Source organism: Theobroma cacao, chromosome 5 (assembly GCF_053813885.1).
Source record: "Theobroma cacao isolate CCN51 chromosome 5, ASM5381388v1, whole genome shotgun sequence".
NCBI lineage: Eukaryota > Viridiplantae > Streptophyta > Magnoliopsida > Malvales > Malvaceae > Theobroma > Theobroma cacao.
This window is the reverse complement of record NC_142643.1, coordinates 14,967,009-14,980,308: the sequence shown is the minus strand read 5'-3', so window position 1 is coordinate 14,980,308 and position 13,300 is coordinate 14,967,009. Positions and strand designations below refer to the sequence as shown.

At 36.4% G+C, this 13,300-nt stretch overlaps 1 protein-coding gene across 1 annotated transcript; it reads right to left on the bottom strand.

Moving 5' to 3' along the window:
• Positions 1-6,019: 6,019 nt before the first annotated feature.
• Positions 6,020-6,646, bottom strand: LOC148762478 (uncharacterized). The gene has a single exon (XM_088806609.1). The coding sequence runs from the start codon at positions 6,644-6,646 to the stop codon at positions 6,020-6,022; it is 627 nt and encodes a 208-aa protein (XP_088662735.1).
• Between the last annotated feature and the right edge of the window lie 6,654 nt (positions 6,647-13,300).

Sequence of the window (13,300 nt, the reverse complement as noted above, 5' to 3'; positions counted from 1 at the left end):
CTTGATACTGGCTTGGCATGTAAAACCTAACCCTATAAACACATGTCATGACATACATGCACTGAGTAGCATGTTATTACGCTAGGAAAGTTCCTATGAATAGACGAAACCCGGTATGTACCTAACGGTACACTTGAGTTGATTTAACCTCGAACTAGTTCAAATAGGAATCGTAGGATGAAATTTAATATTTTACAGTCCAGGAATGACTAAAAATGATTGTTCAAAGTTCGAGGGTTCATTTGGGAAAAAATTGAAAACTTTGATGTTTAGGGGCAAATTTGTCATTTTGCCACCTAAGATAACAATTTGATCATGGAGTGAAATTTTTGACCAAGATTAGCTATTTGGAGTATAATTTAATGATAGGAAGTGAAAATTTTCAATTCCGGCAATTTTCGAAAACATAGGGGCAAAACGGTAATTTTGTCGTCTTAGGGTAAAAACCGTAATTTTCACCACCCAAAACTTGTCAAAATAATAGGATTTACTTATTTTTGGTATGAATAACTATGGTATGTTAAGTGGTGAAAAATTGAAGTTTAAGGATGAAATTTAAAAAACGGGCCAATGGAAAAGTGACACATGGCACTTTTTAATTGTTTAATATTATTTTAATGGAAAATCGGCCCATTTAAACCCCACATCAGGTGATGGCCAGCCCTAAGGAGAGAACAAGAGAGAAAATAGAGAGGAAAGGAAGAAAAGAGAAAAACCAAAGGAAAACTAGAAAATTCAAAGGGGAAATCGCGTTTTTCGATCGTTTACGTGTCTAACGGTAAGATTTTTTTACTTTAGCTTGATTTCTACCTTTTTTATGCCTTTGTTTCCATTTAGCATGCTTGAGGAGAGAGATCAAAAAGTGATTTCAAGGGCTGGATGAAAATCAAGGGGGAGAAATTTGAAATTTTTTTGTTTTGATTTTTAGTTAAATTGATAGTTTTAGTTAGTTAAATGTGTATAGAAATCAAATTGGGCAATAAAGCATGAAATTTTCACAATACCCACCCTTGGCTGAATGTTCAATGATGTACAATGATGATGAACTGATTTTTATTCTAAGAGAAATGAAGAGAAAATGATGAAAAATGGTTAAATGCGATAGAAAAACAAAGTGGAAAATTTACCTAGTTAATGTCCCATTTTTGGCCGAATTTTTCAAGGAGGAAAGTGAGCTGATTTTGATGATTTTAGAAGGTTATTGGCTGATATTTAATGGTTAGAAATGTTGGAGAGAAAATGGGACAATTTAGAGCTAAAATGGAGCGCGTTAGCAATTTAACGGGTAAAGTGCCAAAAATAGGTTAATACCGCGTTTAAGCCGTTTTAGGCTATTGCATTTCATACCATGCATTAGTATAGGATTTAAGTCAATTATATAGTGATTTAGCATCAATGTGGTGAATTGTGTAATTTTTGTAATGTGTCTAGGAGGAGAGCCTTCCGGTAAAGGCAAGGAAGTCGTACTCGACGAACAGTGATCAGGGCACCTAAAAAGCAATTAGTTTGTACAAACAGTGAGTAAACCTATTATTATTGTAAATTATCTAGAGTTTATTTTTAAATGCTCTTCATGGATTTTATGAAACGAAAATGAGATTAAAATGGGATTTTTGATGTTTTAGAAATAAATGTGACAAATAAAAATATATTGTGTTGATTATGAAATTGAGTAATTGGAGGCCGCCAATTATTTTCAAATATATATTTTCCTATGAATGGCTTATGATATATGGGTATATGTGGCTATATGTTATAATTGCATTGGGAATTTATGTAAGCTGTCTTTTACTATGCAGGCTGGGTAAATAAATAAAAGCCACGTTATACTGTCAAAATTTTATTAAAATTGGTGGGTTTAGTCACTGCAGTGACCGGTTTTCATGGACTGCCTATTAGAGGGGCACGGTAAACCCTGTTATGTAGTTACTTTGGTTGTAGAGGCGAGGAGGGTAACTACCGAGGTTGTATTAGAGTTCACTTCACGTTGAAACCCCACGTGAATGTGTAACTCGGCCAACGCCAAGGAACGGCTTGTTTTCAAAGCTAACATGTGTTTAACATGTAAATATTTTAACAACCTTGGCAAACTCGGTTAGATGCATCGGCCAAGGTATCCCCGAGGACTAGTTTTGGCTTGAGCCCTGTTTTTAATAAAAGTTCTAAGCCTTAACAATTGTTTTGGTAAAGTACAAATATTTTATGGTTTAAGAAATAAATTGAAAACCCTATGAAATGGTTGGTAATTTGTTGTTTAAACTTGCCTCCATTTTACTCGCCTTTAGATATTTATGATAATGTCTGTTTACTCATTGGGATTGCAAAATCTCACCCACCTCCTGTCCAAATATTTCAACCTGTGGTAGCTTGTAGATGCCGATTTTATCGAGGATTCCAGTTGACCCCTCTATCTCACAGATAGTAGGTTTCCATCGCCAACACTTGGTGTATTTATGGGCCACTTGTGATTGTAATTATTGTTGTCCATTATAACTTTGTAAATTATTGTATGTATGAATTTATTTTACTTCTAAGTTACAAAAGATTACTTACACGTGTTTCTATAAATATTGTTTTATATAAAAATGCTATATTTTTGTCTTTGATTTACTTGAGCCGGAAACGACTAAAAATTGTTTAAAACTGATATGTAAGCCTTGCAGGGTTCTGATTGGTATTTCGGGTAAAGAGTATCAATCAGGACATTGCGGCGGTTGTCATGGGCCCGATGGAGGTTTCAGGTCGTGACATGGTAACTATTATTGTATGCAAATTCTACTAAAGGCAAGTAGAAGTTCTAAGAAACTCCAAAATCTAACATAATTGCTCTCAACATATCTTCCAATATTTGGATCGTGCGTTCTGACTAACCATCTGTCTGAGGGTGGTATGTTGTACTAAAGTTCAGTCGGGTTCCTAATTCATCTTGTAACCTCCTCTAAAATCGACTAGTAAACTGTGGTCCCCTGTGGGACACAATGGTCACCGGTACGCCATGGAGTCTAACAATTTCATTATTATAAATTCGAGCGTATTGTGCAGCCCCAAACTTTGTCTTGACTGGGAAAAAATGTGCTGACTTAGTCAACCGATCTATAATTACCTATATGGAATCGTATCCTCCTTTGACTCGAGGCAAGCCTGTTACGAAGTCCATGGCCATATGGTCCCATTTCCATTCAGGTATCGGTAATGGTTGTAATAATTCTGAAGGTCTTTGATGCTCTGCCTTCACTTGTTGGCACACCAAACATCTTGAAACATATTCCCTTACATCCTTATTCAATCCTTGGAACCAATATACAGATCTTAAATCGTGATACATCTTGGTGGCTCCCGGATGTACTGCATAAGCAGCAACATGTGCTTCCTTTAAAATTTCTTCCTTTAATCCATCCAAGTTTGGCACATAGATTCAAGATCCGTGTCTCAACAATCCATTACACCCAAAATCAAACTCAGAAACTTGCTCACCCACACTCCCCAAAATCGTCATTACAAATGTGTCTCTAGCTTGGGCATCTAGAATTCGATCTATTAGTATTGGTCGGACCCTAAAATGTGCCGATAGTGCATCTGACCCACTGACCTCAAATTTGACTCCCATATTACCCAGATCCTGTAATTCTTGCACTATCGATCTTCTCGCCACTGCAATGTGTGCCATACTACGCATTGACTTTCGACTCAATGCATTAGCTACGACATTCACCTTGCTGGGATGATAGAGTATCGTACAATCATAGTCTTTCAACAATTTCATCTATTTGCGTTGCCTTAAATTTAGATCTTGCTGTTGAAATATATACTTCAAACTTTTGTGATCCGTATATATTTCACATGTTTCCCCATACAAATAATGCCTCTACATTTTTTAGGCAAACACGATCACTGCCATCTCCAGATTGTGTGTAGGATAATTTTGTTCATGCCTCTTAAGTTGTCTGGAGGCATAAGCGATGACTCTACCATGCTGTATCAATACACATCCTAATCCAACCCTCAAAGCATCACAATAAACAGTGTAGCCCCCAGACCCACATAGTAGACTTAATACAGGTGCAGAAGTCAAACAAGCTTTTAATGTTTGGAAACTGTGTTCACAAGCCTTTGACCATTCAAATTTTACTCCCTTTTGAGTTAACCTCATTAACGGAGAGGCTATCTAAGAGAAATCTTTCATAAATCGTCGATAATACCCAGCCAATCCTAAAAAACTCCTGATTTCTGTAACTGTCGTGGGTCTAGCCCAATTCTCAATTGCCTCAACTTTACTGGGATTTACTTGTACTCCATCCTTGGATACAATATGTCCCAAAAAACCAACACTACTTAACCAAAATACGCACTTAGGAAATTTCACGTACAGTCTATGCTCCCGTAGGGTCTGTAGCACGATCCTTAAATGTTGTGCTCTTCCCAACTTCTCAAGTATATTAGAATGTCATCAATAAAGATGACCACAAATCTATCCAAGTATGCTCGAAACACCCTGTTCATCAAGTCCATGAAAGTAGCAGGGGCATTCGTCAATCCAAAAGACATCACCAAAAATTCATAATGTCCATACCTCGTACAGAATGCAATTTTGGGTATGCCTTCTTCCTTGATCCTTAATTGATGATATCCAGACCTTAAATCAATCTTCGAAGAGCATTGAGCCCCTTGCAGCTAATCAAACAAATCATCAATTCTAGGAAGTGGATATTTATTTTTGATTGTGACTTTATTAAGTTGTCGATAATCTATACATAGCTTGAGACTACCATCTTTCTTCTTTACAAACAGCACTGGTGCTCCCCAAGGTGAAACACTCGGGTGAATAAAGCCCTTGTTAATTAAATCTTGCAGTTGTTCCTTTAACTTCTTTAACTTTGCCAGGGCCATCTGGTATGGAGGCATCGATATTGGTTGCGTTTCTGGAATCAAATCAATACAAAATTAGATTTCCCTTTTGGGAGGTAAACTGGGCAGTTCTTCTGGAAACACATCTTCAAATTCATTTACTACAGGTGTAGCTGCTAAATTTCCTTCTTCACCTTGTACTTCTCTAGTAATTGTAGCCATCACATTATCAACCAAATGGCTGCTATGACCATAAATAACAAATGACGGCTCCCCAGGAAATTAAAACTTCACCAACTTATGATAACAATCTACATTAGCATAGCAAGACGCCAGCCAAGCCATTCACAGTATCATGTCGAATCCCAGTGTTGTCATTAACACTAAATCCACCTAAGTGTTCCTATCTTTAATCTGGACCGCACAAGAATGAAACACATACTTCGCAACATATGATTCTTCTAATGGGGTGGTTACTATTAATGGTTCATCCATATATTCATAATGCTTGCCTAATTTAGGCATGAAATTTGAAGACACAAAAGAATGTGTGGATCTTGGGTCAAATAAAACTGATGCTTCGTAACCACAAATGAAAACATTACCTGTTACTACTGCATTCGAGACATGAGCATCTTGTGGTGTCAGAGTGAGCACTCTAGCTTGTCCCCCTCCGAAGCACCTTGTTGAGTTGGTTCTACTGATCTACCTTGTGACGAGGAAGCTACCACTTTTCCTTTATCCCTTCTGACATTTTTAGTTGGTACGGTAGCAAAATCAGGTCATATTGAGCCACGAGCCATCTCCTGGTTATGTTTATAGGTAGGACAATCCCTCTTCACATGACCAATTCCCCCCACACTCATAGCAGAACGTCGTCATCTGGTTACATGGCCTTATATGAATCTGACCACAAAAAGTACATAAAGGACCCCACTGACCACTCTGTCTTGGATTTGAATTAGTCATCCCACTGCTCATAGCCTGTCTATAATTAATCCCACTAAAATCATTACTACGTGGGGGGACTACAAAACTGAAAATTTATTCTTTGATTCAGTGGACTAGAGAATGTTGACCCTCTGAGTAAGTTACCATCCCTTCGACCTGGTTGTCCTACTACATTAGCATCTTTACCCCTATTGGGGTCTTTGTATCTAAAAGATCCTTCACCTCAATTTCTTTTACTCCTCTCTCTTTCCACCCTAACCTTTGTACGTCCCGCCTCAATTTTTTTAAAGGCATCAACTATTTCGAGATAGGATCTAAATGTCTGAGAGACTAGAATTCTGTATATTGGCCTATGTAACCCCTTAATGAACCTCTTGATCCTCTCCCTTTCAGTTTGAACCAGATACGAGGCATATCTCGACAACTTTGTAAATTGGATATCATAATCTGACACTGTCATCCTAGGCACCTGTATTATAGTTTCAAACTCATGTGATTTAGCATCTCTCATGTTTTCAAGTAGAAATCTGTCTATGAAAGCCTGTGTGAATTCTTCCCAAGTAAGTGGAGCAGAACTAGGTGGTTTACAACGCTTGAGCATAGAGAACCATATCTGCGCTACGTCCGTCAATCTAAAGCCAGTCAACTCAACTATCTGGTGACTAGAACAACCCAATGCAGTACAAATTTTGTCCATCTCATCTAAAAATACTTGTGGGTCCTTTGTTGATTTAACACCCGAAAAGGAAAGGGGTTTCAATTTCATAAATTCACCTAGAGTCACCGTGACATTTCCCCAATCTATTTCCTTGCAAGGTTGATAATCCAAATCTTCAAAACTAGAACCCATTGTTTCATTTGGTTGATACACTCCTTGTCTCCTAAACTTTGCAAACTCTTAGGTTAACCCTCGCAATCTAATTGCTATCTCTTCCAGGGTGGCAGTGGGTACCTCAGGATAATCACCTCTCGTATCCCCATAATTGGTACCAACTTTCCTCTCACTGGAACTTTGACTGCCTTGAGGCTCAAAGATTCGACCTCTAGGTCCACCTCCCCCACTGCTTCTACATAAAGATGCACGTGGTCCCTCGATAGCGTCATTTGGGGCATTAAACCCTCTAATTCCTTTTGAGGTGGCTTGCGTCCTAGGAGGCATTTCAGTACCTAGACAGCAACAAACAACCCTCAAATAACTATTAAAAATTATTAATAAAGGTGGCTTACTAAGATTAAGGAGTTCGTGTAGCCTCCTATCCATAATCCATGCTGCAGTCATGAACCATGGATAAGACTCTATGTTACCCCTAATACTCTACTAACAACACAAGAAATCTTAAGACTTTTCTAAACCTAGGGCTTTGATACAAATATTGTAACAACCCCTCATTGGTCTCTACCAACGTCCGAGACTTCTAAAGAATTTTCGCTAAGTCCCAAACAAGCCTCATTTAAGACTTTCGCTAGATTCATTAAATACATATAATAAAATCACGTGTGCAAGCAAATATTCATAATTAAATTACTATTTACTTCATTCATAATAATAACAATTCATGTTTATTAGTTAACAACATTTTTCAACATCTCGCAAATTTCGTTTTGACACAACCTTAAACAGCGAAGTGACTCGGAGTGGGGTTAAGAGATGCCTTTACCTACTTTGAGGTGATCCGTATGCACCGATGGTTACACGGTACACTGATTTCTATATACAAAAAGGGAAAATAAGAAGGGTGTGAGTCTCATAGACTCTGTGATCATCATCGACCCTTTAAGCAGGCGAAGAGGGGAAACAAACATAAAGGTGGAATGTTTATAAACTCAAGAGTAAGCATAGAAAATACATTCCATAAAACTGAGAGATTTTGTTTTTATACCTTGCAATTCTTAAAAATAATAATCCCCAAGTAAACATGTATGAAAACAGTTGTATCTAGGATACTAGAAAATCTTTCAACCTCGTCATTCAGTCAACATTAAATTCAATGACAAGTGAAAAATGAAAATTCTTAAATATAAAAAGGTGAATTAATTGATCACCAAAGAATAAGTAAATTTCACTTGCCATTAAATAAATAAAAATTTTCAAATATTAATGCCATGCATAGTGAAATAAAAATCTACAAGTGAGCATCATCCTCGGGTAGGTTTAATATAGCCCTTAGGCTTACTCTCTCAGACATCATCACCTATGTAAATACCCTTCCTTGGTAGCTACCGACATCCGAGACTTCTAGGAGATCCCGCCAAGTCCCAAACAAGCCTTAAAGAAAGTTCTCAATAACTCATTGTATATTCCTACTAAACCATATTCATGTTTGAACAATAAATATTTAAAACATGAATTCAATAACAACCATAGCCATTAAATTTTGACTTTAAGTCATGAGAGCACAATTAAATACATTGAGCTCAAAAATCTCAAATTTTCAGTTTATATCAGAACTAATATTTGTTTACATAGTGAAACTAGAGTACTACAACTCAACCTCTAATAGCGGAGCGACTCAGGATAAAATGCTATGAGATGCCTTTATCTATTTGTGGTGGACCATAAACGCTGATGATTACACACTATGCTGATCCCTATCTGCATAAGGAAAAAAAAGGGATGTGAGTCTCACAAACTCAATGATCATCGGCTCCGTGAGTAGTGCGTAGATGGGAAATAAGCAAACAACAGATCAGTTGATTATTAAAATGCAAGATTATAAAAATACAATTTATTTCATACGGGAGTTTGTGCCTTAAATGAAAAATCGAGGATTTCTTGCGCATTGTAAACACTTCAATTGGTAAATCAACCAAGGTAGATAAAAATTTTTGCTACAAAATAGATCAATAACCTTATTCAAGTTAATCATTTGAAATAATGAATTAAAACATTTTTACATAAAAAAAATTCCACCGTCAAGATGAATTGACATTTTACTCAAATCAAATCAATATATTCGGTAAGCTCCCATGAAATCGAATGTTAATCAAACTCATACATAAATCACAGATCACCTCGCACTCGAGAAGTTAAAATTCATTTCACCGTAAAAATAGGGGAGCTGCAGAAAAGCCGTTAAATTCCATTTTCACCATGCAAAGAAATATGAGTTTGAAAACCCAGAGATGCTACTCTCGAGTAGGGAATGAAAATAAACTCGTGGTCCCACTACCATGTAATACATCTGAGAGCCTCGCTCCACCGGATCTCACATGCCATGGCAGTCTCACGATATTGGCCGGCATCAGAGAATCAAGCGGTCGTAATCGCGTAATCATCTGGTGGCCTAGCCACACATACATATATCACAAGTTGTGGCCCCAACCACGCCTAACCGCCCGTCGGTGACCCAATGGTTTTCTAGCTAGAGCTCACTCGTGCACGAAGGTCACATTTAACTGATGTGACATCCGACCTACTCTCAACGCTCTTTGTTTATAAAACCATTTTTCAATTCTGTTATCTCCTTAAAAGCTCGTCTCAAAATTATTTTCCAAAGCATTTGTCACAAGGTATGATAAAATCTATCATTTTCTCAACATATACTTATACATGTATTTCAAAACAATAATTTGCATGGTGAATAAGCAATATAACCATGAATGCACACTGCACATATATATAAGGCACATTTTGATCTAAAACAATGTGAAGGGCTTGCGTCTTGATTTTTTAAAACACTTGACATATAATTTATACATATATATTCAAAACAATTTTTGAAATCATTTGCATTCACAATTTTTCTAAAATGTCTACCAGCACATGCTATCCACAACTTCTCGCGTTTAAAATAAATCATACTTATAGATATATATTTACGAAAATTTTAAAATTAACACCCCTTACTCACCTCACAATAGCGGGATGTTACTTCGCTATTTTTACTTGTCGATCACTCATTATTTCCTCCGACCTGCCTTCACAATGCACTATCTTTATTTATTTCTTTGCAACCCACTTGATATATATATATATTTTTTTTCTACCGCCACCTAGGCTCCTATTTCTTTTTTTTCACCAAATTACTTTCTCACCATAGTTGCAACCCCCATCCTTCCTCCTTCACTCTCAAAACCGGCAACACAACCTTTCCTTTTTCCCTCACATACCCAGTAGAAAAACCCCTTATTTCTCTCTCTAAAACCAGCAACAACAACTCGTCGTTTCTCCTTCACAAACTCGGTAGCAAAATCTGGCCTTTTTCTCTCTCAAACTAGCAGCAACAACTCCTCTTTTTACTCCTCTAAGTTGCAGCACAGAAAGTCCATTTTTTCCTGCACAAACTGACAGCAACACAGCCTCTCTTTCCCGTCCTCTTGATGCCATTTTTTTGCTCTCTCACCAGCCCTCTTTCTCTCTTTTCTTTGCCTCATACACGGCACCCTCCAGCTACCATTTTCTGCTCTCTCTCACCAGCCGGCGGTACCAGCTCTTTCTTTTTCCCTCAAAGCCGGCTTTTTTCTTTTCTTTTTCTCTTTCTTTCTTCTTCCCTTTTCGTTTTCTTCTTTGGCCATCACTCTCCAAATATTTCCTTCCTTTTTCTTCCCTCACATGGTCGGCCCCCACCTTCATTTTCCTTTATTTACTTTCTCTATTCTTTATTATTGTATCCTATCATTCTCTCCCATGAACCCATGCCTTTCTTTGACTTTTCCTTGCCTTTCTCTCTTTCATCTCTTGTATATCACTTGGCCGGCCCCTACCTCCTTCATTTCATTAAAAATGAATTTAGATCTTTTTTTTTAATTCAAACATGGGCGGCTACCCTTCACCTTTTACCAATTTTTTTTATATTGATGTGCTGCCATTGTTTTTCAGAGAAATAGACTTGCCTTGTCCCCATCATTCTTTTTTTTTTTTTTCTTTTCATTGCTTTACTCCATTTCACTCCCAACTATTTTTATTTCTTTATTATTTTATCATTTATTTTATTTCCTCAAAATAATAAAATTTACATATCAACTATCAACTTCATTTATTTACTACACCACCCTCTAACTTTCGTATTTTAAAATTCAATCTTTTTGATACGTTTAAAAATTCTAATTTTTATCTATCTCTTTCCTCTACACGTATACAATCAAAATATCGAAATTGTACTTCAACGCGGTGTCATCATAATATTTTAAATATTTGCTTACTCGCGTTAACTCGATTTAATAAAATCACGCGGGCACAATTATCGTCGTTTTTCTTTGAAATTCTTTGTTATTTCTTCTCCTCCACTTACATTAGTCATATAATCCTTTTTCATGACTAATCCCAATAACAGATAAAATATTAATATTTTAATATTATTTTATTTATAACATAATATTTTATCTTAAAATATTCTTCTCACCTGTAACCACTTTTTGACGCTTAATTTACATCAAGTGACTCTTCGTTTTATTGATAAGGTCTTATTGATGGCTAAACGAGGTCACGGGGTGTTACAATCTCCCCCACTTAATTAGAATTCGTCTTCACATTCACGTTTGCAACAGGTTACTAATGTCACTTTACAATCATACTTCACTTCCTTCTTCATAGGGATTTTAATCTATCCGTCTCATTTATTTTGTTTCAACTAAAACGCGTTACATAGGTCCCTTGTCATCTTAGAAATCAAAACCACGACACTCTTCACAATTGTCTTCTATTATCACCATGATCCTAAGTATGCCTTGAACTCCATTATTAATTTTTAAACATATTTCCATCTTAATCTTGCCAATTTCGATCACAATCATGGTTACTTATATATGCCCAATCATTATATGTTTATTTCATTTCACGCTAAACTTCTTGACATTCATTCATCTTGGTCCCATAAACTACAACATAACTCAAAACACTATAAACACACCATTTTCATTCCTGTGCATATTTTCAACATTGGGGAGGTTCAAGTCTTCAATTATTCCACATATGTCATTTCTCATGTAATCCATATGAACCCACATTATGCTTACGCATAATTTCACATAATTTACATGCTTAAATCCTTCCTTATCAGTTCCAATCATGTATATATATATATATATAGATAAATTTCATTATACCATGTATCCAAACATCACCCTGTCGTTACCCACATCTCAATCACTAAATATCATTTCCATCTAGTTATATCCATGTATGCTTTACGATTTTATTAACCTATCAGGTTCATCTTTACTGCATCACTGCACCTCATGTAATATCGCAATTCTTAAAAGTCATCCTCGTTTCTCATTTACCTTTCGTACTTTCATTGTATATGTCCTTGTTCATTTTAATATCAGTTAATCACTTAAGATTTAAATTTGTCGAGCTCATGCACACTTCTTGCGTTTTTTTTAATTCTAATTTCCACCTTAGGGAATTCTTATTAACCAGTTTCATTATCGGGATTGCCTTCAATCATCTTATACTATTCCTTTACACCAATATACCATTATTTTCCTTTTAACATCTACACAGTCAATGTTGGCAATTACAACAACTTGAAATAGGATTCTACTTAAGTACATCTTAATATCATTGCCAATATCCCTTTTCAAACTTACATCACATGATCACATAACCCATGGTTTAGCCATTAGGCTCCTCAACAGTTCCAAATACTATACTACCTCATTATGCACGTAAAATATTCCAAAGTACTATCAACCATCTTTTTTTTTTTTTACCTGTGAGCTAATTCATGCATTTATAACTATACCCTAGCATAGTTCAATCAAACCTTGGAATCTCATCATCGCTTAATTGAATTCAAAACTAGCTCCATCTAAACTGCAATACACATATTTAGCACATATACTCTTATAAAATATTCCAAAAGTCCAACGCCATTTATATATGAATAGGGCAAGCGTAATCAACACAGTGCACTTACCTCCATGCACATGAATACCAGTTTACACCTCCCTTAATACTTAAATGTATAAGCCTCAAGTTAACCTCAATGATTACTATTCGTTCCGGTCATGGTATACCCCTTATTACCGTTATCACACGTGCCCCTTTATATTGACCTCAAATACCATCCATGGTCATTAAATTTCTTCCCATTGACAATCATGGCTCAATGGTTAACTCTACCAAATAAATTAGTTATTTCGGACCTATTAGTCCAACTCCACTTTCGTCTATCCTTAGTCGAAAGAATACGTCATTACAGTACCTATTCATTAGGAGCATTTTACTTTAATATCTTTTCAATAACGGCTCATGTCTCGGGTGGCATCTCAAACCCGGACAATGACACCATTTATGCCCTTTACATGATGATAGCAAAAGAAAGGTAGGTTACTAAAAATAAGAGTTTACATAGCCTCCTGTCTATGACTTGTGCTACAGTCACAAACCATAAACAAGACTCTACATTAACTCCGACAACTCCGCTGACTGACACAGAATCCCTAGGACTCGACTAAACCTAGAGCTTTGATACCAACATTGTAACGACCTCTCCTCGGTTGCTACCGGCGTTTGAGACCTCTAGGAGATCTTGCCAAGTCCCGAACAAGCCTTAAAGAA

What these genes read in the sequence shown, in the direction of transcription:
- LOC148762478 (XM_088806609.1), bottom strand. Translation starts at nt 6,646, where the DNA reads ATGGGTTCTAGTTTTGAAGATTTGGATTATCAACCTTGCAAGGAAATA.